General features: G+C 39.1%; 1 protein-coding gene across 1 annotated transcript in view; it reads left to right on the forward strand.

Moving 5' to 3' along the window:
• The window catches only part of ME1 (malic enzyme 1), a 184766-nt gene that overhangs the window by 123209 nt on the left and 34306 nt on the right, over positions 1-27251 (forward strand). Inside the window, exon 7 of the mRNA XM_075707463.1 lies at positions 19609-19718. Within this exon, the coding sequence (XP_075563578.1) occupies positions 19609-19718 (110 nt within the window). The remainder of the gene's footprint in view (positions 1-19608; positions 19719-27251) is intronic.

Raw genomic sequence — 27251 nt, forward strand, 5'->3', positions numbered from 1 at the left:
GCAGAGTGAGCAGGTTCACTCAGTTACATGCACTCATTGGCTGTTGGGTCATACACTGCTTTTGTGGGTGTTCTGCGCTGGCCGTCATCCCAACATGTAATGGGTTGATAGCCTTTAAAAAGATCATGTGTATTAGGTGAGTGACAGGGAAAATAGCTTTCAGACAGGTAGTTGAAAGAAACGGATAAAATTATTATTATAGAATAAGCGTAATTAACCTTTGGTTGTTTTTTTATACTATGTAATCTAATACCGTGAATATGTTATTAGACCTCTTTCACAAAACTCACAGTCATAGGGAGTACGCAGACAATTCAGGTGTTCTGCTTTATGTTGCATAATAATAATTGTTGCCATGCTAAGGAAGTTCAAGCTCAACTTGTTTATTCTCAAGAAGGCACTACAGGAAGAAAAAAGTACTTTTACTTTGATTTTCTTTCTTATTGATTACATGGTGTAGGCATTGCACAGGAATAGAACACTTTGCCATATTTTTCCCACATCCACATTTTTTTTTCTGCAAAACCTATTAAATACATTTTCCTTACTCCAGAAGTTAAGTTTCTGACTGGCTTGAGGTGACAGGACGGTTCACCTATACAAGCAAAATTCTTTGATTTCTTCTGTGATTTAGGATGCTGCTTTTTGGGATGCAAGGTGGCCTTAGGAGACTGGAGAATCCAATTCTATAGTTTTGTGAATGAGTAACTGTAAAGAAGAGTAAGTTGTATTAACTGGCATTCTTAAACTGTTCAAATATGACCAATCTCTGTAGGTGCTACACTGTCCTGTATATAACTCTGGAGTACTCAAAAGTGTTATTGTATGTTGGCCAAATAATTCTAACTATGGATGGGAACATTTTAATGCTGACCAGGACAACAAAGAACAGAAGTCAGATTGTTTGCTAGCAAAAAGGAGTATTAACTAATCTTAAAAGACAGATGGATCTCTGATCAATAAATCGTGAACAGGGGACTTGAACTTACTGAAGTAACTGAGAAGTATTTTTTTAAAGCAACATATCCTGAACATGCCTGTTAAAACAACCCAATTCTCTGAAGTCATGGGAATACATATGTATTAATAACTTCGAATGATTAGTCGTAGAATTTACCAGTAACTACAAGTAATAGGAATATTTTTGCTTCAAACACCAAAATAAGACAATCTGGAATTAGTATAAATTTCTTTCCTTCATGATTCCCCTCAGTCCTTCCAAAAAGGTGGGGCCTGGGTCTAGTTTCAGAAATGCTGTGCATCTTCAACAGTGATTGAATCCAGCAGGAATTCCAGCAGCTCATCTCTGAAAAACCAATTTACCAAGTCCACTAAAATATATATGACTTTTTTTGTTGGATTAATATTCAGAAATCCAGGGAATAAGTAAAGTGGAATTATATGCAAAAAGGCTAATAATATAGATAGAAACAGAATTTAGAAAGAATGTAAAAAAATATTCTTTTCAACTATTTCATACATCCTACTTTCTCAGTACACCAAAGTTGGTATCTGAGCCAGCTAATTTGAAGCGCACGTATATTCTGCAAAGTCTGTATGGTACAGTCATATCCAAGGATCCCAGTGTAGATGTATCATTAGTTTCTAAACAGCCTGAAATAAAATCAGAGAAAAAAATGCATCTTACTGGTGTGCTGCCTCTATAATCTAAAATAACATGTTAAGCATCAATTTCTTACTTCAGTCTGGACCAGAAATTGGAAGACCACTTGGTACACATCTGAGGTTCCCTGAGGAAGGTCTAAATAATGTTGTGAAAATGATAGATAGCATTGAGCTTAGCAGAGGATTGTAAACAGTTCTGAGGAGTGTGCAGCCACTTCCTTTTCTCACCTAGTCCCCAATTATAAGAGCTATAATTTTATACATTACTCTTTTGAGATCACTAATATAATACCCAGGATCCTGAATATTTGAAGAGGCTATGAGGAGGAGCCATCTAAAGATTCTAACCACCTGTTTAAAATGTTAAAATAGAGTTAGAACACTTCTGGGACCTTAATTTAGTCTCCAATTAACCTTTTTTCCAGTCATTGTTAATAAATATTTGAATATAAGTTTACCAGTGAGACAGTTTGGACTGAAAAGTTTGAACTTGCTTCAAAGACAATTCTTAAGAAAGCTAAATTCATGATCATAAAATGCAGCCATAGCCACTAGCACAGGCTGCAATAATAAGTCCAGTGTAGGTCAGCTGAAAACGTTGCCAGTTTTTCAATGTAAAATACAATGTTCATACCTTCCCTTTCTCTCTAGGGATTTCAGAAAGCTCCTGTTTCTGCAATGAAAGCAACAGCGGCTGTTACTTCTTTATGATGACTTCTGGATAAAACATTACTCTTATACCATTTTATTGAGCTTGAGTATTCCACTTCTATGGCAAAGTTTATAAACATTCCTCCAATTTTTCCCAAGTATAGATCCAATTAGGGGTGATTTTGAAGTTAATACATGAATTCTTGACTTCAGTTAAATATTAATAGCAGTGGCAACTTTTGTAGTATCAGAGAGCCATGAAAAAGGGTCTTGTCAGTCTTTGAGGGTTTACTCTTTGTGTGGAGCTTTGAACATTGTGTGGTATATAAACCATATTAGTAAAGTTGTAGAAAAATAAGTTTGGTGGGTAGTAATAAAATGTGAGTTTCCCTTAAATTCTTGCTAGTGTTTTCAAAACAGTTAATTACTTGAGTACTTTGGAAAAGTATTCTCTCAGTTTTGTTTTCTTTCTTACCTTTAAAGATGCAATACTGAATTTCGTCGGTACAAAGTTTTGTTTAAAAATTTGTGGTATAATTCTGACCTAATGTTCTGTGGTCATTGGTCTAAGAATGGTTGGGGTTTTTTTTTCCCCCTGTGAACTTGTCCCTTTCCTGGTCCAGAATAAATGGAGTGTCATGGTTTAGCCCCAGCCAGCAACTAAGCACCACGCAGCCGCTCGCTCACTCCCCCTACCCCGATGGGATGGGGGAGAGAATTGGAGGAGTAAGAGTGAGAAACACTCCTGGGTTGAGATAAGAACAGTTTAGTAATTGAAATAAAATAAAGTAAAATAATAATAATAACAATATAATAATAACAGTAATAATAATATACAAAGCAAGTGATGCACAATGCAATTGCTCACCACCTGCCGACCGATACCCAGACAGTTCCTGAGCAGCGATCGCTGCTCCCCAGCCAACCCCCCCCCCCAGTTTATATACTGAGCATGACGTCATATGGTATGGAATAGCCCTTTGGTCAGTTTGGATCAGCTGTCCTGGCTGTGCCCCCTCCCAGTTTCTTGTGCACCTGGCAGAGCATGGGAAGCTGAAAAGTCCTTGACTAGCATAAGCACTACTTAGCAACAACTAAAAACATCAGCGTGTTATCAACATTGTTTTCATCCTAAATCCAAAACACAGCACCATGCCTGCTACTAGGAAGAAAATTAACTCTATCCCAACCAAAACCAGGACAGGAGTCATCCATCACATGTGAAATCAGAGAGCAACCAAGCAGTTGCAACCCAGATTTGTAATGTTGGTGCAATTGGTTGTAACACCTTGTGTGCTAGGGGAAATGCAAAAATGCTCTATATTTGAGTGAGAAGTGCTCGAGTTTTAGACCAACTATCATGAGTCTAGGAGAATTTTTCTTAAAGGCACTGTCTGTGCAGCCCTTCTGAACTCGTATTAATTTCTGATTACTTTAGCTTGCTGGTGCCAAGTGCTGTAGATTAAATCTATATCTGTTAACTTGGGTTGCTGTTTCACTCGTGGAGCTGGTTCAAAAAGCTTTCTATTAATACGGAATGGTAATCGTCTGGCATGACCCAAAAGGTATCTAGTGCATTTATCTTTAGAGAATCTCTGATCCTCTTACAATAAGGCATGGTATGGAAGCTATAATCCAGATTCTCACTGTTTTATATAACTGCCCAGGGAAGGGCAGAAAGAAGGAAGGATGCTGTCTGAGGAGAGGCAGGTCACCATTTCCAGGAATTAAAGAGTTTGGCTGAACACATACTTACATGTGACTTTATAATGTTTTCTGGTTTGAGGTATCTTCCGTACAATGTGCGCTGGTAGTGTTACCTATGTTTAATTTCTGCTGAGTCACCTATTGCTTTGACAGCATTGAGCAGGAAAATTAAATTGCACTAGCAATGCTGCTCAAACAGAACCCATCCAGCTTCTGTGAGGGAAGTAACAGTGCTCTCCATCTCACTAGGATGTGTAAGGTGACTCTGATGCCTTTACCTGGGCATAGTTCTTCTCTGTGCTTATCTTTTATTAGAAAAGACCTCAAAACATTTATAGTCTTGGATTATCTCCCTCTTGGATTACAGTAACTTCTGGCCTTCTTGATACACACCTGGTTTCCTTCCAGGCAGTCCAAATGCTGCTGCCAAACTCTTCTTCCTATCCTGCGCTTTGTTCACACTTCCTCTTCAGATAATATCCTCATTGGCTGTGCGTTGCTTTACTACACCAAAATAATTTTTGCTCTTTCACAGTTCTACATGGCTTTATTTCTGCCTCTATCTCACATCTGCTTTAGTTACACAGTTCTGCTACCCACCACTTTTTTTTTTTTTTTTTTTTTCACTTTTTTCTGAAGAGGAATTAAGACGTCTTAGGACATTTTCCACATCTTTAATGTGGAAAGCCTTCCCTTCTTTACGTCTGCAACACAAATTTTTTCGCTTCCTTCAGATTGCTGTTCAAAACCTACCTTCTGTAAGTCCTTTCAATGATTTTATTTTTTCCCCAAGTTGTTTTTATTATAACATATTGAATAACATTGTGCCTACGCATGAAATCCTGCAGGGCTCACCAGAGGGATAAATGCTGCTTTCTCTTCCTATTGCTCCCCATCTCCTTTCATTTAGTTGCCCCTGGACCTGTCTTGCCATGATATTTTTATTGTATGTAATGGAGAGCAGAGATTTAGTCATATAGTCTAATTGTCTGAATGATCTTAAGAATGCAAATAGAGTGGAATGGAAAAAAGATCAAACGCTTAAGATATATTGCAGAAAAACATTCTAGAGCCCATGTAGATGGTGTTCTTGGAAAAAAGTCAAAAGAGAAATTGGAAGTTGGATGTCCTTTGGTCCTGTATCTGACACAAGATTTAGACTACAGAAGAGTTGTGGAACACTGATCTAGTGTTTTCCGGAGTAATGCCATCCCTAAAGACAGTGAGATTGACTTCAGACAATCGTAAATGTCAAGGTTATTTCTTTGTATGTAAAAAAATCTCCGACCAGGATGGTGGCAGAAACTGCATCATCACAGCATGATTATGAAGAATTTTAAAATCACACAGGATAAGTTCAGTTTTTGTTTGGGCAGACTTCTTTCTGTAATGCAGTGCTGGGCATAAAACTCATAAACCATCTTGACATCAGTGTAGTAGAAGTTCTGTGCTTTTTTCTTTCTCTTTTGAGTCAGAGTGGAACTGAAGAGTTGCCTGGAATAGGTCATCTTCCCTTCCCCTTTAGGATTAGAAAACCTGTAAGGTTCAGTGAGCTCAAGGACATACAACTTACTGTTTTTCTTAGGAAGCATTGAGTCCCATGTTTCTGGGCTCTAGCCTTTGACAGTGCTGACCTGCATACTGGGGAAGCTGGTAAACCACAGACACAGAGATTTTGCCAGTTTTCTGAGATTTGGTCCTTCAGCATCTCCTCTAGGTGTGATGACTAGAAGCTGAGGTTACTCCTCTTTGTAAGGCTCTGAGAGGGTATTCTGTTAAGCAGGCATCCTGTAGGCTGACTTTGGAAAGAAAGTGTGTCACAAAAGACCAGGCTCCGTATTTCTGTCCAAAACACAGAAGTCCACACAACCGTAACTAACATCTGAGGATACTGCTGATTTTCTCTCCCTGTATATGGTTGCAAGGGCATTTATTCCACAGTGCCTAAGACTATGGTATACACCCCAGGCATAAGATGCAATTCTGTCCCTGTGTGCTTAAGATGAGATGTGACACTTCCTTTCAACCCTTGTCCATCTTCTCCTTCTGAAATGTCACTTAGATCTCAACCCATGCATTTTCCCATCTAGGAAAATTATTTCATATGCCTGATCCTCTTTTCATGAATCAGCAGTATTGGTTTTGACTGAAGGGGTTCCAAATTAATTTTGAGCTGTTTTTACTTCCCCAGTTTTGAAATGGCTGCATACTAAAAACAGTTTCTAGCATAAATTATCATTGCTAGAATACATCGGCTACCAATGGCTGGGGTGGGACATACTACAGAATTCAGTGGTTGCTGGGGCACTCAGAAGTCCCAGCTCTCCTTCCTGGGTGCTTGAGATAAATTTCTGTTATATGCTTCCCTTCTCTCCAAGAAATGCTTAAGGAAAATAAGGATTGACTTATGGAATATACCATGCTAGCCAGTTAGGGGCATGGAGTAATTTTCACATACGTAAATGGTGATTGTTAATGCTATGAGCTATTTTGGAAAAAATCTCTGATGTGTCCAAGGTAGACTGCAATTTTTCATGTTTTTAACTGTAGAAACTTGAAATTAAAATCAGTAATTGTAAAACCTACAAAAAATTATCTTGCAACCTACTTTCTCCCAGTCTTGGGGAAATAAGAGGAGAGACTTAAAGAACCAGTTTCTTTACCATTAAGTACCATGACAGTATGTAGTTCCAAATGGCTTATCAAATGTCCTTCCTGAAGTTGCAGGCTTTTGTCTTATCCTGGCAATTCTCCATTGAAGTTGATCCTGGAGTAAATGTAATAAAGGTGAATCTTTTCTAGACAGTGGAATAGTAGTTCCATTGTGAAGTACAGGGCGTTCCAGTTTGGGGTTTCATACATAATTAAGATTACAGTGCAAAGGCGGTATAGCATGCCATGTTCGCTGTGGAACCATTGTGGAAGAAAGAAGTCTGTTCTTCAGATCCAGCCCCATGACATGTCAGGTACTTCCAACTGGAGGCAAGATTTAAAGCACTCAACCCCTCACAGTTAATGCGGTGTATAGAGAACCAGTGAAGTTGTAATCCAGAAGGGGGGAAAACTGAAGAATGCTTTAGAAATGTAATTGTTCTGGCTTATATGTATGCAGGAGAAACCCCTTTTTCCCTTCTTCAATTAGTGATGTTGAGTAAAGACCAGCATCAAGTCTAGGCATAATGGAGTTACTGATTTTGTGTACAATAACGGGCTTTCTTCATAATCACCTAGATCTAGTTCTAAAGACATTAATGTAAATGGAGGTGGGTTTGGCACTGAAAAACTAGCCAAATAATAGCCTATGCTATCCACCTTTTCATTAAGTCTCATTATTTAGGTATAAATTATTTATCACACTGCAAAATCTGTCTTGCCTAATTGGAGAAGAAATAGGTCTTTGTATTATGTCAAACAATTAATGCTCTACACATTATATGGTTAGTTAGATTTTTATTATCCATATTCACCCGGACTGCTGTATCCAGTCTGGCCTCCCCAGTACAGGAGAGACATACTGGAGAGCAACTAGTGAAGGGCCACTAAGATGTTGGACTGGAGCATCTCTCCTGTGAGGAGAGACTGAGAGCTGGTGCTGCTTAGCCCAGAGAAGCAGCAGCTCAGAGGGATCTCATCTGTGTGTACAAATATTGGAAGCAAGGGGGTAAAGACAGAGCCAGGCTGTTTATAAGTGGTGCCCAGTGACAGGACAAGAGAAAATAGACACAAACATTATGCTTAAATGTAAGAGAAGTTTAAGCTTAAGAAAAAAACTTTACTGTGAGGGTGTGTTGCATTAAGAGGTTAAAGTAATTTGGCAGATGCCCAATTCGTCGTTATAAGTCCGGTCGCATTCAGTGTACTGAACTATGACGATTACAGATGCACAAATAACACGATACACCTTCAGTCTAGTTGTGTTCCATGAACTACCACAGCACACTTAAAGAGTCTGGTCACGTTCAATGAGAACTATCATGGCTAGACTAATGAATAGTGCAGTTTATTAAAGCAACAGACACACAGGTTCTTTTGGATTACCGGTGATAAATTCACTGTCTGCAAAGCACGTGCAAATACCAAGAGTATGAGTAACACAGCCTGGCTACAAATGCATTAAAAGATATAAAGCAACTCTATAGAGGTTTCTAAGTTTCTCAGGGAGGCACTTGGTATAACCAAGTGTTCGAATCTTACCCAAAGGCGTCCCAATGGGGGGGAAGAGAGACTCAGACCGTCAACTGATCCCAGAAGTCGAGTGGTACACGATGGTATCTTCCCTAACATTCTCTCTCTCTTAAGCTATTTTATACTATTTTTTACCTTTCAGGTGGAGCTTGAGTGACTCTAGTCATACATACCTCTGTTATGATTGGTGTAAAATTTTCTTACTTTGCTTTTAAAGGTATAGACCAGAAAAATTCAAAGCTCAAGCTCAGTGAGTGGTGGTCGCACCTTAGAGGCACGTAGCTTTTGGGATGGAGGTGTGTTTTGGTATTATAGCGATATTATAATGAGCAAAGTTTGCCAAAAGGACAGCATTTTGCCAAAAACATGACAGACTGTTGGCCCAGGGTAGCAAATACACAGCTTATCGGTTCCATGGTACCTCCAAGCTCCCATATTATCACAGAGCCTGGCCGCAGTGTCTCCACACTGCTCCACACTCGGGGCAGCTCCTCTTAGAGCCAGTGCACCAAGTTCCCCTGCTGTTGCTGACATCTAAGGTTGCAGGCCTAGGGAACTTTCCGTGGAATGGATTCCTTGCATGCCAGCCACACTCCAACCTGGAAGCTTCTTCAGTGCTGTGCCTTTCCTAAAAAATGTGAATACAAGTTTAATTTCTAAGTCACCTCCAGCAATTATTCCACAGGGTGACGGAGCATTGGCACAGGTTGCCCAGAGAGGTTGTGGAGTCTCCGTCCCTGAAGACATCCAAAAGCCATTTGGATGTGGTCCTGCACAGCCTGCTTTAGCTGACCCTGCTTGAGCAGTGGGGTGGATGAGATGATCTCCAGAGGTGCCTGCCAGCCTCAACCATTCTGTGATTCTGTGATATTCAGTTGTAATATTCACAGTTCCTCAAGTCAAACAGCATTCTGTCTAAATAATGCTTTGAAAATAGTAAGCTCCTTCTTCCTTAAATTCTACATTCTCTGTTTCTTTGGTCTAGCCTCCAATATGCTTCTTTTCTCAAGTGTAATTTGTGTTGCAGGTACATAAGATATTTTAATGCTTTAAAAACACCATCAAGAATTTGGGGAGGGTGAAGTGTGTTTCATAAGCAATCAAATGGTACAAAGATTATGGAGTGTATTTAATCTGTCGGAAATACTTTAAGTATTCCTGTTACCAACCTCATTACTTTTTTGCCTTTTAACAGTCAAGGTGAAGGCTGTCAGTTGTGGAAGTGAGATTTCCATCTGTCCATTATATCTTAAGTAGCAGGGGTAAAGAGCAGATGTGCTGCCAGGCTTTGTACTAATTTGGCTATCCAACTACATCTTTTGATTAGGTAAAATATCTATAAACTCATACAAAAATAATCAAATATGTAAGGAAATGCAGGTATCTTGTTTTAACCTCGTAAAGCCACTCAGCAATCTTTAGGATCTGGCAAAAGGTACAGTATCTTTTCCAAAAAGGCATTGCATTTGCTATAAATCACTCAGGCCTGATTCAGTGAGGCATCAAAGCATGCACTTAAGTTAAAGCAAAGGAATAATCCAAGCTGGAATTCTCATATGTTTAAGTGAATACCTTAATAAATTAGCCTTTATTGAAGAAGTATTTTTTAATGGTGTTAGACACAGTTAAATACATACAGTTGAAAAATTATTATGAAACTTTCTGGTGTAGAATTATCAGCCAAGGATCTCTTTTTATTTTTGTTGCTGTAATGCAAACCCTCCCCCTTTTTTGGAAAGTGGGAAAAATTATTGTCTGGGCAGTGAATATATGAAGGTTCATTCTCAAGAAAATAAGATGCAGCTTGTATAAGCAAAATGCCACCTTAAAGTACACACAGTCAATGCAAATCTATTTTGTGCAGCTGAATGGGAACCTTTACCTTTTCTAAATGTAGCTCTCATTTTAATACAGAAATCTGAGAACTTGCTCAGAGAAACACTTCATGTCCAGATTTAGGAATCTAGGCTTCTTGGAATAGATGCTTCCATTAATCACAGTAATTATGAGTAGTGATATATGTAACATAGTATCTTTCATCCTAGAAGATCTATGGAGGGCTTCCCTGTGACAGCCCTATGCTATTGTTGACCACTGTTCAAGTGCTGCTGTACTTATTTCTTTTTGATAACTTTTGTCAAAATTTAGAACATGAAAAATCTTATTTGTAAAGTGTGCAGGTGCATGCCAACACAGAGGAAGCTTCGTAAGAAGTGTGGTTTTCTGATGCTTTTCTTGGCAAAGTAGAATTCCTGACAATCTAAAGCAGACAGTAATAATCATTGACTTTTTAACATGTATAAAGGTTGCAGTCATGAAGTGACCAGGAAACACCCATTTGAAACCAGATTCAAATGATTTAAGCTGCGTAGGGTGGCTTATCTTACAGTATAATGTATTTTATATGCTCTTTTTTTGATAACAAGGTACTTTTTGGTTTAGTGTAAAGCCATTTAAATAAAATTAAAAAGTAAGCTTGAAGGACTTACTGAGGACCACTCTATATTTGGGAGGGCAGGACGTGACACACACCTTTAGCTGCAGCTAAAGATTCACAAGGAATAAGGCTACTCACTATTTCCAGCTGAGATGGATTTCTGTTTTTCTGATTTAGCCTGCTCAGACACTTGACCAATCCATCTGTTTAGTACCCTTCCCTCCCTCAGCCAAAAGCATCACTGAGCCAAGTCTCTAAAGAAGAACTGAAGAGGCAGAAAAGAAAAAAAAAAAACCTTTCAGATCATCTGTCTCAAATCTGCACTCATCTCTTTTAAGTGAGTATAAAACTGAAGGTAATTTGAGATTGTTCTTTGGTCTCAGTCACAGTTAAAGCCGCTAAGCGGTAATACTGGAAAAAGCAGTAGAATAGCTAGAAGAGCTAGAATTACATTTTCAGGTTCCCGGAGTTTTACTTTTGACTTAGGTAAGGTCAGGATCAGGTAACAAGTGAACTGATACAAATCCATGAAAAAACATCACAGTAATTCAATTTGGTGTTTAGTTCAAATCCACATGGAATGTTTTTTTTTAGGAGGAAAAACTACCAAAATTTACAATATAGTTTTCTTCCTCCTCAGATTTAATTTGAGGATTAGCCAAGCCCGTATACCTCTGTATCTGTGGAAGTTTGTGTGGTATGGTTTTTCATGGCAGTGATCTAGTCTGCTGGGGCTGATGTTTGTGTATGTCAAGAACTGACTGTAGGAGTTTGGCTCATGTCTGACTTTGTGAAATTTCAAAAGTATAATTTATTTGCATAACGTGCATTATACTGTATCTCAGTACCGTGTTCTCCAGCCACTTTCCTGCTGAGGGGACTTTTTCACAGTGGGGAACAGGCAACTTGGCAAAGTCCACCACAGGAAATTAATTTGACCACACTCAGTGCGAGTTGTTATGGAAGAGAGGGGTGGGTTTATGTTACAAAATCTCTAAACAAGTTGATTTGACTCACTCAGTCTCACACCTGCATGCTCAAAACATCAGGATGTATTTGGCCGTGCGGTCTGGCCAGGATTGCTCATGCGCGGCACTGTAGGCAAAAGGGCCCTGTCTGTCAAGCCCTCAGTGCATTTCCTGGGCTCCTGGTGATTAGAGGTGACACACCTGATTTTATACAGGTCTTTTATGCCTTTAGGATCCAACAGCGGTGCCGGTATGGTTCTTTTGCTGCAGGGTTTTGCTTACTTCAGCCTCCATAAATTTTAGGCAAGTCTGCTGTCCATTTGTCTGTGTGTTCTCATGTTGAACTTCTTTGGGCCGTAGCGTGACTTCTTGCTGTAGGATAAAGGCTGGCATACATGATGTACTGTGATAGCGCATTACTATTCCTGCTATTCTCCTGTTGTTAAGAGTTGGCCGTGCTGTGGCCTTGCAAGAGCTCAGGCCTGCTCATCTTGGTGTAAACAAGATATTTTTCAATTTTCCTGCAGTCAATTTTGTCCTTTGTTATCTGTGTGTGCCAGTGTTTTCACCTTTGTTTTGCTGCTGCTTCTGGTGCTTTTGCATACATCTCCATTCATCCTTCATTCATGCCAGTCTTCATATTTCTGCTACAAGACTTTATGCATGTGCACTGGAAAAGTCAAGGTTATGATCAAGCCCAGTTCCTGACAATATTGTTGTGTGAAATACTTTAGTATAAATATCTAAATACAAAATAAAACATGAAATTTTTTGCTGCAAGAAGAAATAAAATATATTTACAACAGTGGTAACTTATGATTAATTATTTCACAGCCTTTATATTGCACATCCCTGAGACATCTGATGGTTAATTCAATCAGCTATTGAAATAGAAGAAATCTCCTTCAGGTTCTCTAGTGACCATCAGTATTAATCCTTTAACAGCACTTTGAAAATGCACAAAAAATTAGACAGAGTATGTTTAGAAGTGTTTTCAGCTTAATGTTTCAGTAGGATGGACTTCTAAGTCTTCAATTTAAAGAGCAAGTAGTCCTCGCTACAAAGTGTGATGCAACCAAGCTGATGAAAAATTAAGTTAAAAACCAGACCATCTTTTTCTTGTGGTAATTGTTCATGTTAGTATTCCACAAAAGCTTTCAATTTAATTCCCTTTTTACATAACAGAAGCCCTTTATATAAATGGTGCCTGACTGTGGATAGAGAAACTTGTCCACTTACAAGCAACAACTTCTAGGAGCACCAACCACCAGACCTTCCTAATTCAGCAGTGCTCTGCTCCTAAGCCTTGCTTTTCCCAAGGTCTGCAAAGTCCACAGGTGTAGCAGTGCTGTTGGCTGGGGGCAGGGGGGAAAGGGAGAAATTATGAGCCATCACCAGCCCATTCTCCTCACTAATCCTGGGATAGAAAGGCCATGGAGATGAACACCATGGAGAAAGGAAGAGCAAGCAGAGGGTTGTTAGAAGCGCTGGTACAAAGGAGGGCTGCACTGCAGACCCTATAGCACTGTGGTCATGCCAGGAAATAATAGCATGAAAAACTTTTGTAGAATTATATTTCTTTTCATTCAATTATATTTCTTTAAGGTGAATGTGAATGAAGCAAGAATCTGCTGCTGGTGTTAGGCTGGGTGCTAAATGCTGCCGTCTCCCCTACCTCTGTGTCTACTTTGCATATGTACTGAGCTCATCGGGGCAAGGATTGGTTTGGAAACAGAAAATGGCTATGAAAAATATGCCTGAGAAAGTAAATGCGTTCTGTAGATAAAATAAAAACAATGGCTGCCTGCAGGGGGGGAAAAAAAAAAAGAAATTTAAATAGGTTCATTCATGTGGAAAGCAGACATGCTGACAGTTTCTATTAAGTCCTTTAGAAAATCTCTTCCTGTGAAGAATGTCCTGTCTCCAACTTGCTGGTCCAATTCAGGACAGAGGGAGAAAGTTATCTGCAATTTAATGATACCTCTTCTGGGAAGGTATTTGCATTGTAGCGCTGGCTAGAGCTGAGTACACCTTGGACAGATTTCTGCCCTGTGCAGCTGTAGCACGTCAGGCTGTTAGACAGGCAGCATGAGTAGTAACATCTGCTACAGTGTGGCTGCGGTGCTTGCTGGAGGCTTTCTCATCTTGGCCACCTTTTTCCACAGAACATATGCATAGCAATTATGGTGGAAAACTCTATCCCCCTCGGTCAAATTTGGTTGAATTTAACCAGCAGATTAAAATTGTAGTAGAAGAGGTGCTAGGATGGCTGTATCACCTCATTGCAGCAGTTTAGTTGCTTTATGAAATGAAGTTAAAGATAGCTTGGGGGAGAGCAGGAAGAGAAGGCATCCAGGTCATAAGAGCTGTCAGGAGGGAAGGTGGGAAGGCATCCTGTCATGAAAGCCCTGGCACAAAGAGGTGTTTATAGCAGTGGCCATTATGCTTTAACTCTGTTTTGAGCAGTGGGATACATGGAAATGAACAAGCTTACAGCGTTTGGAGTGGGCAGGAAGGAGATGATTTCCACATTGTCCTGTCGCACTATAAATGTTTCTGGCTGGCGGAGCAGCTGCATGACGCACAAGGCAAAGGAGAGAACGCCAATGTTGCTATCATTTTGGTTTTGCTCCTTCTTAGGAATGGGTGGCAGCAACCACTTCTGATGGTTTCTAAGGCTTTTTCAGTTCCAGGCCCACATGAACAAAGAAAATATTCAAATAGGATTTTGGAAGCTCTAAAAACCTAAAAAGCAACCACTTGTTCCTTTAGGAAGGTTTCCAAAACAATGGCTGGCAGTAAAAACAAATGATCCAAATATATTTCCAGAAAAATTTCTTAGCTGTAGGAGTAAGCATGGATTTTACTGATCATATGGTTTGAATTCAAAATGATGCCCCAACTTTTATAGCTCCCACTGGATGCTTGAGGGTTTTCCCTGTTTGAGGTTCTTAAGAGCATCGGGTTGCCAAAATACTGGTACTGTATATTTGGGATGGTTAAAGAGCTGTGGACATTTTTCTCCAGCTTGTTACATAAAGATATAATCTGTAGAATGATTTGAAAGATTAACATTGTTGTCGCAGACAACTGAATATAAATTTATTTATAAATAGGGAAAACTAAGCGAAGACTGTCACACAAAATGTGTTGTAAACTGGGAGAAGTATTGGAAACAGTGTTTTCTGGCAACCACACATTATTCAGTGGGATGGTTCTTTTTAATCCATTGTCCAGTGTTTGCCTCCCATACTTGATGACAAATCTGATACTGCATGCTTGCCACCACTCTTGTCTGTATTTTCTGTCCATACAGAAAAAGAAAAGATGGCTTTGAACTTCTGTCCAGTTGGATCCTGATTCAGACTGCCTGCATGACTTGGGGCAGGAGACTAAGATCCAAGTACACAAAAAGGCGTGGGTGACAAAACAGGATTTAAGAAGGCGAACAGTGATCTGGATTATCACTTTCTAGGGACAATTTATGTATGCTTAATCAGCTACCACAGTGAGAGATCCCAAACAGGCGGAAGAGAGGAATTCACAGCTACAAAACACTTGCCTGCAAGAATCCAGCAGTCCTAGCCAGGCTACTCGAGCCAAGCTATTGCTGTCAGAGAAGTGTTTTCCAGAGCAAGAAAGTAGTCAAGAATTCACTCGGGCGTTTGTTATGGTTGCACACTGAGGAGGAATGTCTCTCAGATTTTCACGTATTTTCTTAGTTTTGGTAGTCTAGGACTAGATCCGTCATTTCTTCAAGTGTTCTGGTTGAGGCAGTTGATGCCCACTGGACAGGTTGTCTCTTCCTTTTATATGTACCACCTTTCAATATGAACATGCGTGTTAGTTCTGTGTTTCTCCATTTCCCCAATTATCCCATATGTATTCCTGGGGCCAGAGTAGTGATAGCTGGAGAAATGTTGTCTCTGTTCTGGGCAAGCAATAAGGCGTGATATGTTGTATGGGACTCATGTTTGCGGCATTGTAACCGCATACAATGTCTGCTTGCTCCCGTGACTCTATTGTTGGTGACACATTCAAAGTAAAAGGATTTTAGGTTACGTTTTAAATGTGTATGCCTTGAAATTTCAAATAGGAAGGTGAAATTGTCCTACGGTATGTGATGATCAAGTTTAGCTACTTAGATAAGCAGTACACAGGTTAACACCTTTATTTCACACTATAATGGTATGTAGTTCACTACTTTTAAAATACGGAGAAATATCTCTTACAGCATTTTCTATCATGACAGTTCCTTGTATCTTTGCTTCCTGTTCTTCTTCTTCTGCCTGGAGCTGCTGGCACTCCACTGCAGGCCTTTTGCTTTTAACATGCCCCCTCTAACAGTCAACCACAACCATTCAGTGATGTTTTTAAATCTGATTATTTCGTTTGTAGCAAATCTCAATTAACTTGCTTCTGGACCTACCTGATCAGTCACTCTGTGTCATCTGAGGAAACTCAATGAAGTCAATGTGTGCCTTATCTGTATAAAGTCTTGATGATAGACGTTAAGATTGTCACGTTTTAGGATAGCTGTACACTTTGTTTTCTCTTTCCATAATGTTTGAAAGGTAATATGAATTACAGCACAGTAGTGGCCCACAGTTGCTGGAGTTTAAGTGGTTTGGAAGGCACAACAGGGTTTGATGACTGCACAAGGGCAAGCAATAAAGTGCTTGGTTCCCTTCTCATCCAGCAGTCATTTGTCTACCATACGCACCTATGAAGAGGTGCAGTTCCAAACCAAAAATTTGTGATGACAATAGGGTATGAGGTGCAAACAGAGAGGACATGTTCTGTTTTCATGAGGGTTGATTCAAACGGTTTCCCTTTATAGTGGAGATACCACAACCTAAACCTGTCCATCAGAGTGCGGTAGGGAGGGAAGGTTATTGCAGAGTGATACAGAAAAGAGAGTGGAACTGAGGTGTTGGCTGTGAATGTCATTTTTGGTTTTGGCTCAACTTTCTGCTGTAAGTGATTGTGATAGTAAGATGTGGAAGTCATAGAAGAATTGATGGTTGTTTTGGTATGGTCACTGCTTTCAGAACTGTGTGGCACGTTTGTAGCCAATTCATTATTACAAGGGGATTTTCTGGAATGCCAGAGATTAACTATTTTGTATTACCTCATCTGTACATCTCATCTGTTAGTGGTTTTGAGAACAGGAACACTCCAAGCAGAGAAACACTGTGTCATTTTCTTGTCTATCTTGATCAGAGTTTTTTGAGGACATAGACCTCAAACTTCACAAATCTTATGAGGTGCTACTGGTCATGGGCAGCACTGAAGTCTCAGTTTTTAACCTGGGTGTCATGTACAACACTTGCAACAAGTAAGAATGCTGCTTAGAAATTTTCCTGCTATAATACCAAAACCTCAGAGGCCCAGAATTAGATTGCCTGCATTTTTTCCATTTTAATTAAACAGCCATGATATCTTGCTCAGAAAATTAGTATGGTTAGTGTGCCCAGTACAGGATGAGTGTTTTCTACAGGGACACTGATTTAATATAATTCACAGGGAGTTTTGATCCTTGTCTACAATGGCAATGGGTAAAAAAATGGAGAAAAATCAAATGCAGATGAGAAAATGGAATCTTATATATGGTAAAATAAAGAAACAGACATTGGCTTAATGACATCCAAGAAACACTTCTAATCAAGCTCCAGGATTCCGGAGTGTTAATCTCATTAGTTTCATATTATTATCCAACTGTCAGCTCCTGGACCCTTATGGAATCACAGAAATTCATGTCAGATACTGAATCAGGTTAGAAATTTAAATTAATTATTGAAAAGTAGCTCCAGTTTCTTATTTGAACTTGGTTGTGATTTACTGTACTGAATTACTGACTCGCCAGATTCTCTTTTAAAGAGCTGCCTGTCATTATGCTGCTGAAGAAGTCCAGGTTTTTCCATAAAACCTGAAGACGTATTTATTTTCAGCAGGGATTACCGTTCCTGCCAGTGGAATCCCAGTAGTTTTGGCTAATTGTAATATGGCTGTAAATATGTGATTTCCATGGAAATTAATTTATTCACAGGAATTTTTGTCCTTTTTTTTTTATATTGATGGCTTTGCTTAACGTGGTTGCCAAACACATGCATAGTTTAAGGCAAAACTCGATTAACATTAGAGTAGATTATTTATACTGAACTGCTAAGTATACACATTGCTTTTTTGGATGAAACAGGAACTGCTTGACTGTATCTCTTGGATTTGTGCTGTTAGCAGATAAGGAAAAACCTCCATTAGCTCAAACAGGATGTGTGCTGTTGAGATCTTGCCCTGTTAGACCCTAGTAGTAATAATTTCATAGCAACACCTAATGCAACATTTTTTTAAAGTTTTAATCAAATGGTTCCTTAGTCTGTGAAAATTGCCATTAGGTTTATTCAAGTTTAAAATACTTTTTTTAAAAGAACTTTTCTTGTAATATTATTCCCGGGTGCAATAATGTTTATGTGGTATTTCCAGATACAAACTTGTACAGGAAGTTTTAGTACTAAACTTATATGTTTTACTTTTTTTTTCCCCATATGAGATTGACAGTATTCAAGTAATGTGGGTTGGTTTTTTTTTTTTCCTGTTGCCAACGTGCTGTGAGTTTGAATTCAGTCTTTACACAGTTTTTGTCTAGAAATGTCTTCGGTATTTTTTGGGTTCTTATGGGTTTTTTTGGTTTTGTTTTAAGAAAGTATTTGAAAATGCCATATGGGACTGTTAAGCAAGGAATCCAGAGACAGTACTCTTAATGAAATGCATCTAAGGACTGGAGGATGCATGGTAGTAATATTAAATTAATTTAACTTCTTATTAACTTTCATTATAGGAGTAACCTTATTGGCACACCAGGGAAACTTTTTACTTGTTGGGTATTGGCATATGAGTCTAGTGCCAGGAGTCTGGAGTTTCCTTTTTTTTTTTTTTTTTAAATACTCTTGTGTTCCTTTCTTTGGTAATTTTTAGATGTATTTGTGATGCCTTATGCCTGTTGCAGTCAACATAGGCACCTACCTATACTAGAAAAATGCTGCTGTTTGCTCCCTGTTGGTAGTGCAGCCTTGGTACACAGTGGGTCCAAGGCAGCAAGGTAACACAGTGAATTGTTTCCAAGAAATGTAGTGATTGGCATTAACTTTGAGACTGTTACCGCAAGGTTCATCAAAACTTACTTATCCATGCTATTGAACTGACTTAGATACTCATATCAGCTAAATGATAGAAATTGTTCATCTGATGCAACTATACACTATATTTTCAAAATATAGTGTATAGAGATTTGAAAGTACTATAGGAAATGCCAATTTGAATTGTTTCATTAGCTACAAGAATGAGAAAACATTGAAAAGGATGATAACATTGATTCTTAGCATACTGTTTAAGAAACATCTAGTATTCATATCAGAAAATCAGTTTTGACAAACCAACGAAATAGTAGATGTAAGAAATGTCGATAACCTCATTTCTGCAAATACCCAAAGTTTTAGTGGATGTTAGCCAAGCGTAACTCAATTCAAATTTGCAGCTATCACTTTCCTTCCTTAAAGTGTTCTCACATGCTTATCGTTTGTCTAGTTTAACCGTGTTCCTGATCGTTACCTCTTTTATAATAAGAATAGGCATGTTGTGAGTGATGTCATGCTGCTGACCTGCATAATGACAATGAAATAAAATCCGTGTTCTGGATGTGTTACCTTTTTAACTGCCTACCTTATGGGGCCAATTCTTTTTGCTCACTAGCTGATTGCTCAGCGAAGACTTCTGTTGAGATGTCTGCAGAGAGAAGGTGGCCTTTCCCCCTGATCTTTTATTCTTAACTTAGAACTGAGTAAAGCATATTAGTAGTCTAATCATGCCTACTAGACAATTTATATAAATGTAAAGATACAGAATATAGCAGAAACATATTAATAGATGTATAAATCATTCTACTTGTATTCAAAATCTGACTGCAAATGTTAATAGCTTTTTAATATAGCATTATGTATTACTTTAAATGTAATGCACGATTTTTTGTCTTTCTAGGTATGGCATGAACTGCCTCATTCAATTTGAGGATTTTGCTAATGCTAATGCATTCCGCCTCCTGCATAAGTACCGTAACAAGTATTGCACTTTCAATGACGACATTCAAGGTAACAGACTCTTTTTCTTCTCTTCACTCTTGTGATGCTCACAAGGGAGAAAAATGAGTCTTAACTGATGTACCAGAGGGGAAAAGATGTATCAGCTTTCCTGTGATATTTGAAGATGTTCAGTACAGGTCACATTTTGCCTTGGGTTTCCTCAGCATGGGTTTCTGGTGAGCTGTCTTTGCTCTCAACCTTTCCGCTCTCATTTATGCCTCATGCTTTCTTTAGATGTTCACTCTTCAGGGTTTTTTTTTTTTTTTTAATAGTTTAGTGTGTGAATGGCTTTCCCATATAAATTATTAACTTCAGAACTTTGAGCAAATGTCAAAGCTCAAGCCTGGACTGTACTTCCCTCAGTTTTTTTGTCACTGCAGTGACAATGGCTCCACTGTTCCTCCATGCGACAGAGCTTGCTTGATAAATGTCAAACTGTATTTCAGTTCTTAAACTGACAACTCACTTAAAAATCCTTCTAATTTTCCTTGCAGTCTCAAGGCTGCATTCAATTTTAGAGGGAAATTATTCCCCTGACTCTGCTTTCCCATCTGAATCATTTGTAGCAGCTGGCAAAAGGAAAATATCTAGGGAAATGTCAGCAAGGGGGATTCCCCCAGTGCTCAACCTAGACAGGCATCTTGTCCCTTCCCTCCCGAGAAGAAAGACAAGCAGGGCTGAAGCAGTGGATGCTGCTGCTTGGGTTGCCTTATTTCCTGTCAGGAAAAGAGCACTGGAAAATAACTTTCTCTAGGGCAGTAAGTGCACTGGCTCCCATCCTTGCGAGGAGACTGAAGTCAGACGAACTGCTGGAGAGAGGTACCCAAGGAGGACGCTGAGCATCCACCTGCCTCTTACCCTCTCATGTTTCCTTGAGTAGATGGAGGTCCTCAGCAGTGACAGGATCAAAAATGGGAATTTAACTGTCTTCATTTCTAACAGTTTGCAGTGAGACTTTAACCCAAGCATTAGGAGTTTGAGTTTTCTGGAAGTCATTCTTGAGTCATTCTTGGGACCTAGGTCTTATTTCAGGCACTCAACGCATGGTGATGGATTCAAATAGCCCTTGTCTTTCTGATGCTAGGGATTTGGCTAGCCACATGAACTATGTTTCTGTTACAAGCCTGGCTGAGTTTTCCTCCTGCATCTGAAACAGATTATGGAGGACAAACTCCCAGATGGGAAATAAAGTAATTATAAAATGTCATTTCCCTTTGTAAGAAGCGTGGTGCTTCTTACCCTGCAGGGTCTGAGTGTAGTCATGGCTACAACAGTCCAATACAGCAGACCAAACAACATCTGGAAGTTTCCCTAGTTGTTTAGAGACCCAGCTCCCACAGGGAATTCTCTTTCCTTGCAGGATGAAGGTCCTCACCCCAAATCAGAAGGAGACTCAACTAGAATGTAGTTTCAAAGAAATGGAAGGGAAGCTTTTTAGCAAAATGCTTACCAAATATGGGTCAACTAAGCTGAGAAAGTCTTCTGTGCCTCTAGATGCATTTTAAAACCACTGCGTTCTCTCTCATGCACCTTGGAAGGAGGTGTCTTCATGTTCAAAACTGTTGGAAGGTATCTGTTTGGCTTTTGGCTGAGCTGCTGTAGCAGCTATTGGTCTCCCTTAGAAGTGCAGCCACATTCAGTCTTTCGATTTATTCAGTTTCTGCAATCTAATTTGTGTTTGTAGGTCTTTTGATATTTTTATAAATAATGTCTGGGACTTTTGGGTGATGTCCATCCTTAATGCTTGTATACTTCCAAGAGGTGAAAGCGGATACATTTAGTCTGCTCTGATTTCTGTCATTTGTCATCATATCCCCATAAATACTTTCAGTATCTTTTTTTTGTAGGATGTCATCTTCCTCTATAACGTGGCAGTGGAATAACAACAGCCCAAATATAGATCCGGTGATCTTTTCTCCCTTTTTCTATTCCAGCTTTATAAACCCTAAGGATCTTTCACCTGACAACTTTAATGAGGATAGATGGTGCTAACTTCTTTAGCAGTCCTTAGAGATTTTCAGTTTCTAAATGGCATGATTTTTTCCAGGCTACTTGAAAGACTGGCCTTCTCTGTATGCAAGTTGTATCTTCTACCCCTAGAGCAGTAAAGCTGACAAGTAGTATCAGGCCAATAAAAGCAAACAAACACAACATTGCATCTGATTTGCCATCATCTTCTGAAGATAGTGCTTACATGATATTTTAAACATTGTTTCTCCTAGTCCAAATATTTGTCAAGCCACAGCTACTTTAATGATTGAAAAAAATGTTTAATATGTTTCATGGAAGGGCTTGAAATTTTTTTCATTGCCATAGGATATCCAAAGGATTCCTATGTATCTTAGTGATGCAATGAGGACCTTTAAGTACCTCAAATCTAAAAAAACTAATATACGATCCTGACTCCTGCCAGACACCATAAAAGATAAAGAAAATATGGCAAGCTGAATACCCATTTGCAAGTAGTAACTTGGACAAATGCAGTTGCCTTCTGCTAGCTCGCAGCTATTTGCACAGTGTCAGCATGCCCCTAACTGACGCCATTGCAGAACATTTGGAAAAAAGTGTCTGCCAAAACACTGATCTTATAAAACCACTAAAGACTGGCCGTTAAGGGTCACCTATAGATGTATTTAAGAATTTCTGGAAACAATTTTGTCTCCATCCCTGCTACAGCATGGTCATATCCTTTACCTTGGAAAAAGCTTTGTATCTTTTTCTACATCCCCTCTCTGTACTCAAGGAATTGGGAACAAGGGCAAACAGGATTCTGACCAACTGCTATAAATCTGTATTGGAGTAATAAAATTGCTTGTATTTTGTCGTTCTAGAAAGCATCTTGGTTTTTGGATGGGGGGTGAGTTTTTTCCCTCTGCAATTATGATAATTTCTTCATATTTATATTTTCAAAATATGTTTTTACAAACACAATAGCAATAATGTTGCTTTAGGGAGAAAATATTCACTTTTTTCCTTGGATTCTTTTTTGTTTTTATTCTGACCACAAATCAGCTTGCTGCTCTGTTTTTTTTTTTTTCCTCTCTGAAACATATAGAGCATGATTTTTGGAAATGAAGATCAGTGAAAGCCTTGGGTTCAAAACAATTACTTTTATCTGGTTCCCTCTAACTATTAGAAAGCTCTTCCAAAATTGGGGTTTTTTTAATCATAATTTCCTATCTGGGGGAAACATTAATTAATATAGTAATGTCAAGCTTCACAACATTTAGAAGTACCTGAATTAGATCAGGTTGCTAGCTTTGCTCATCTCAAATACATTTACGAAGGAGGAGTCATAAGGACAGGGTGGAATTTTCTTTAAGATATAAGATGTGGGATTTTTTTGCCAGAAGAAGAATTGGGGCTTGTGTTGCCAAACAAAGTTGTTTATCAGGATGGAAGATGTTCTCTGCTTGATCATCCCTGGAAAGAGGCAGGGTTGGCATTCGCAGTTTAGGAGGTTGAAAACCATCTTGGAGAAACTAACCTGTCCCCTTCCCTGCTGCAGGGATGTTGAACAAATCTTTTAAGATCGTCTAAAGAAGTTGTCCTAGGTACAAGTCCAGGATTGCAGTGTTCGAAATCCTGCTCACGGATGGGATCGGCTTGGGCCGTACCTGCCTGCCCCTCGTCAAACCCAGCTGGGGCAGAGCAGGGTGCCGTAGCGCTCCCTTTCCACACCCATCTTGGTTTTGGTGTGTCTGTTGAAAGAGTTTTTGCTACTCGAGCACAGTCAGTGGCTTAAGGCAAATTTGCACGTCTTGGGAGCCGAGCATTTGTTTTATGTGGGTCTCAGTGCTTGTTGAAGTCATTGCTGACGTGGATAAATTTGAAATAGTGGCATAAATTTCTCTAGCCTTGCTGCCTCTATGCAGGTCAATTATATACATTATTTCAATTGTTTTGATTTTTTCTCCACCCCTGTACTTTAAAATTGTCTCAATTGACAATGACAAACTTCTGCAGTATAAGCCAGTCTACATAAAATAAGTGTTTCTGTATGCAGTATAATACTGTTTTTATTCTAGTGTTACAGCTCTGTTTCACTGTGCCCACAGTTGCAATGCTTTCCCCCATTATGGACACAGAGCCTGTATTTTATGCCAGCAAAAATATTTACATGGAGAGATTGCACTGGATTGGAATTAACTCCGGTATCCATCATGACCTTAGATGTCATTAGTTTTTAACAGCTGTGCTGTTTAATTGCATCAAAATTTTATGAAAAGAAACAGACCTAAAATGAAAATGTATAGCACATATAATTTAAGATTATTATTCCATCTTACATGTGTGGTTTGATTTAAATTACATGCTAAATGTTCAGCAGACTGCCATTTGAATAATTAGGAAAATTATACCTGGAAGTTATGTTATGACCAATTTAACGTTAAGTCAGTGCAGTTCTCAGAAATCAGAATTTCTCTGTCACAAGCATTCCCCTTTTTAAGATTTACTTCTTTTTAACATTAACATTGGAAATGATACACATTTGGTACCTGGAAATTTCAGTTCTTGAAATCAAGTCGTAAAGAAGGTTTGGGGTTTGTGGTTGTGGTTGTGATGGGCATGGGGCTTCCAATTCAGTCTCTGACCAAGAATTTGAACATGCAAAGTTGAATGACATGTAATAGCTCATATGTTGATATCTTGTATCTCAAATTTTGATATTATGTGCAAACTGTAGAAAACCTCTTTCCTAATGTGAAGTGACATTTGCTTCCAGGTGAAACAGACATTGGGTTTTTTAAAATAAAATAATAATAAAAAAATCCTATTAAGACATATACTGTAGGGTTATGTAAAGTATATTTTTCTTCCCATATATCCAGGATATCACCTCTCTGTTACGCAGTGGTAAATTTACATTGAAATCAGTACGCTTTCAAGTAAATCCCCCACTGTAGCTTTTGTGTACTTTTCCATGTGTATATACAAATATGGGTATATACAAGTATGTGTATGTACAAGTATTCTTCTGTTTCATTTTTTGCTCATTATGGGTTAAAAAAAAGAAATCCATTCTCACCATGTTCCTGGGCAACCGGCTCCAGGTAGCCCTGCTTGAGCAGGGGGATTGCACCAGATGACCTCCCAGCCTGAGCCACCCTGCACTTCTGGGACTCCGTATCCCTTTTCAAATATACCAAATGGTTGCTCCTCTAAAAAGGCTCCATTTCTCCTTTACTAGAGCCTTTTCCCCTTTTTTGCGCTGCCTGCCTGCTGCAGCTGCAGAGTGGGGCAATTGCACATACAAGGCTTTGAAAAGCCCGTTCATGGCAAGGAGAAGGAGCTCCCATCTCTTAAAAGAGGGTCCTTCTAAACTACTCACAGCCATAGCATTTGCCTCCCTAGCAACTGAGATTACACCTTTTAGACAGGCTCCTTACCCTCACCTTTTTTGCCAGTACGTGTAGGAGAGGGGAATGGATTTATTTTTTCCCTGGCACTCCATGCAGTGTTATTTGGAAGACTGGCCGGGTTAACATGTGATTTCTATTATGCTGTGTATTGAGAAATGTGAATTTTGCTTTTACCACTTCCTAATCTTTTAGAACAGAATGAATAGCTGAGATTTTAGGATGTGCTGCAGAAATTCCTCCCCTCTTCTTGTTTGCTCGCTTTTTAAGATGAGGTAGGGAAAATGATGTAGAGGAACTACTAATACTTGATTACAAGTTTTATTTTTTGAACCGTTAAATAATGGGCAAATGCTTATGGGCTCTAAGCCATTTCTTGCTAATTTAAATTAAACTACATCCAATAAAAATGAAGTTCTCATTCCTCATGTTTGGGGGCTTTTTTCCCCCCTTTTTCTTTAATTGTTGCATTTGCTGAAAGAAAACTCTGTGCTCCAAAGCATTTATAATGTGCCAGCCCCAAAAGGCCATGGTCTCTAGGATTTCCTTTGACATATTCATACTCAGTCGTACAGTTTACAGTAACAAGTAAGGCTAAAGAATCTTGGACAGAAAACAAAGACTTGATAAAGAATAGTGTACTTTGAAATTTCACATCGAAATTTCACATCTACCATATTTTTAGAAGATATGACTCACCTTTCTGGAAAACTATAATGAAGTGCTTGCTGTCACAGCAGCCGACACTGTTTTAGAAAAATATCCTTTGTTAAACTTGCTGTGGTTATTCTTCTAGAAATTTGGGGAAAATAGAATCGGTTTTCAAAATCATATCCGTGAACAATGTGTGTCTTATTCTGCGCACAAGGGATTTAACCTGTGCGCTGTGGGAGAGGGAGGCGAAGCCATTTCTCTCCTTCCGATAGCGATGACAGTTGGAAAAAGCAGCAAAATTCTGCTTCTGCTTCGTAATGTCTGCGAGAAGTGGTTAGGCTTTGGCAGATGGATGTGAATTGCATTTTGATTCTTTTCAAAAACTCGAGTCAGTATTCAGGGTGAAATTTAAGGTCATGCCGTTAGTCAGAGCAGTTCCGGTTAAACAGATCTGCTATTCACGCTGACGGTGCCCCCCTTTCAATAGGAAGGAATAAGGGAAGCTGCTGACGAGGAGTGATGACAGCCACTGCCAGCAGCAGTGATAGTGGGTTCAGTAATCTAATAAACTGGGTTATTATGCTTTTTAAAGTCAAATGGCTGAATAAAACCGATGCGGAGTACTTTTCAAATACCATTTTTAGAGCAGTTCTTCTGTGCAAATCATGATTCATGAGAAATGCTGTATTTAAGCCTTTATATATTTCTATTATAACCTTCGTTCTGAATCACCCTGGTAGTGAACATACAGGTCAATGCAAAATGTTATTGACATTCAATATAGTATTTTATTCATGTTTCATATCTCTTTTCTTTTGCCTTAAAACAGACGATGGTATTGTAATGGAGTTTATAAAAGTATCCCAAATGGTAATACTCAATCGTAGCCCATTTTTCTGGCTAACAAACTTAATAACAGTACATCAGCCATGAAGATAAGCAGGATCCCAGTATTCCCATTCGTTATAAATTTACAGCATTTTGTTTTGTCTCTGTCACCAGAAAGCAGCTTGAACAGCAGCTTTCCCAGCTCTCTGAGCAGCGCAGTGCTGCTGTGGCCACAACTTCTGTCTTCAAGGACTGGAAACAAGACTTTGCAGTGCTCCAGCTCAGCTTTCCTTTTCAGGAGACCAGATTGATGGTCTTAGGAATAAGCCATGTTATGTAGGCTTCCTCCTCCCCTGCATGCACAGCTGTGTAATATAAAATAGAAGAAAGAATTTGGCATCCGACGAGAGGATGGGATTTTTTTATTGCCGGTTATGAGGATTGTTTGGTAGGGTACCAAGGGAAACTGAGAGCATGGTCTGACTTGTCTCTTTTGCCATTTTTGGTCTTTGCCAATTTGGCACTCACCAGAGGAAGACTTAATTTCATCTGGGAAAGAAACAAGCTAGCTCTTGGATACTGTGGGATGGAAGTGTCTCAGCCCGAGAGCTGTTGTTCCCAAAGCCATACCTCAAAGGAACCATTTTTTACATTTTTTTTTTTTATTTAGAAATGAAGGAGAAGAGAGTAAATGATCTCA

This window comes from Pelecanus crispus, chromosome 3 (genome assembly GCF_030463565.1).
Source record: "Pelecanus crispus isolate bPelCri1 chromosome 3, bPelCri1.pri, whole genome shotgun sequence".
NCBI classification, from domain to species: domain Eukaryota; kingdom Metazoa; phylum Chordata; class Aves; order Pelecaniformes; family Pelecanidae; genus Pelecanus; species Pelecanus crispus.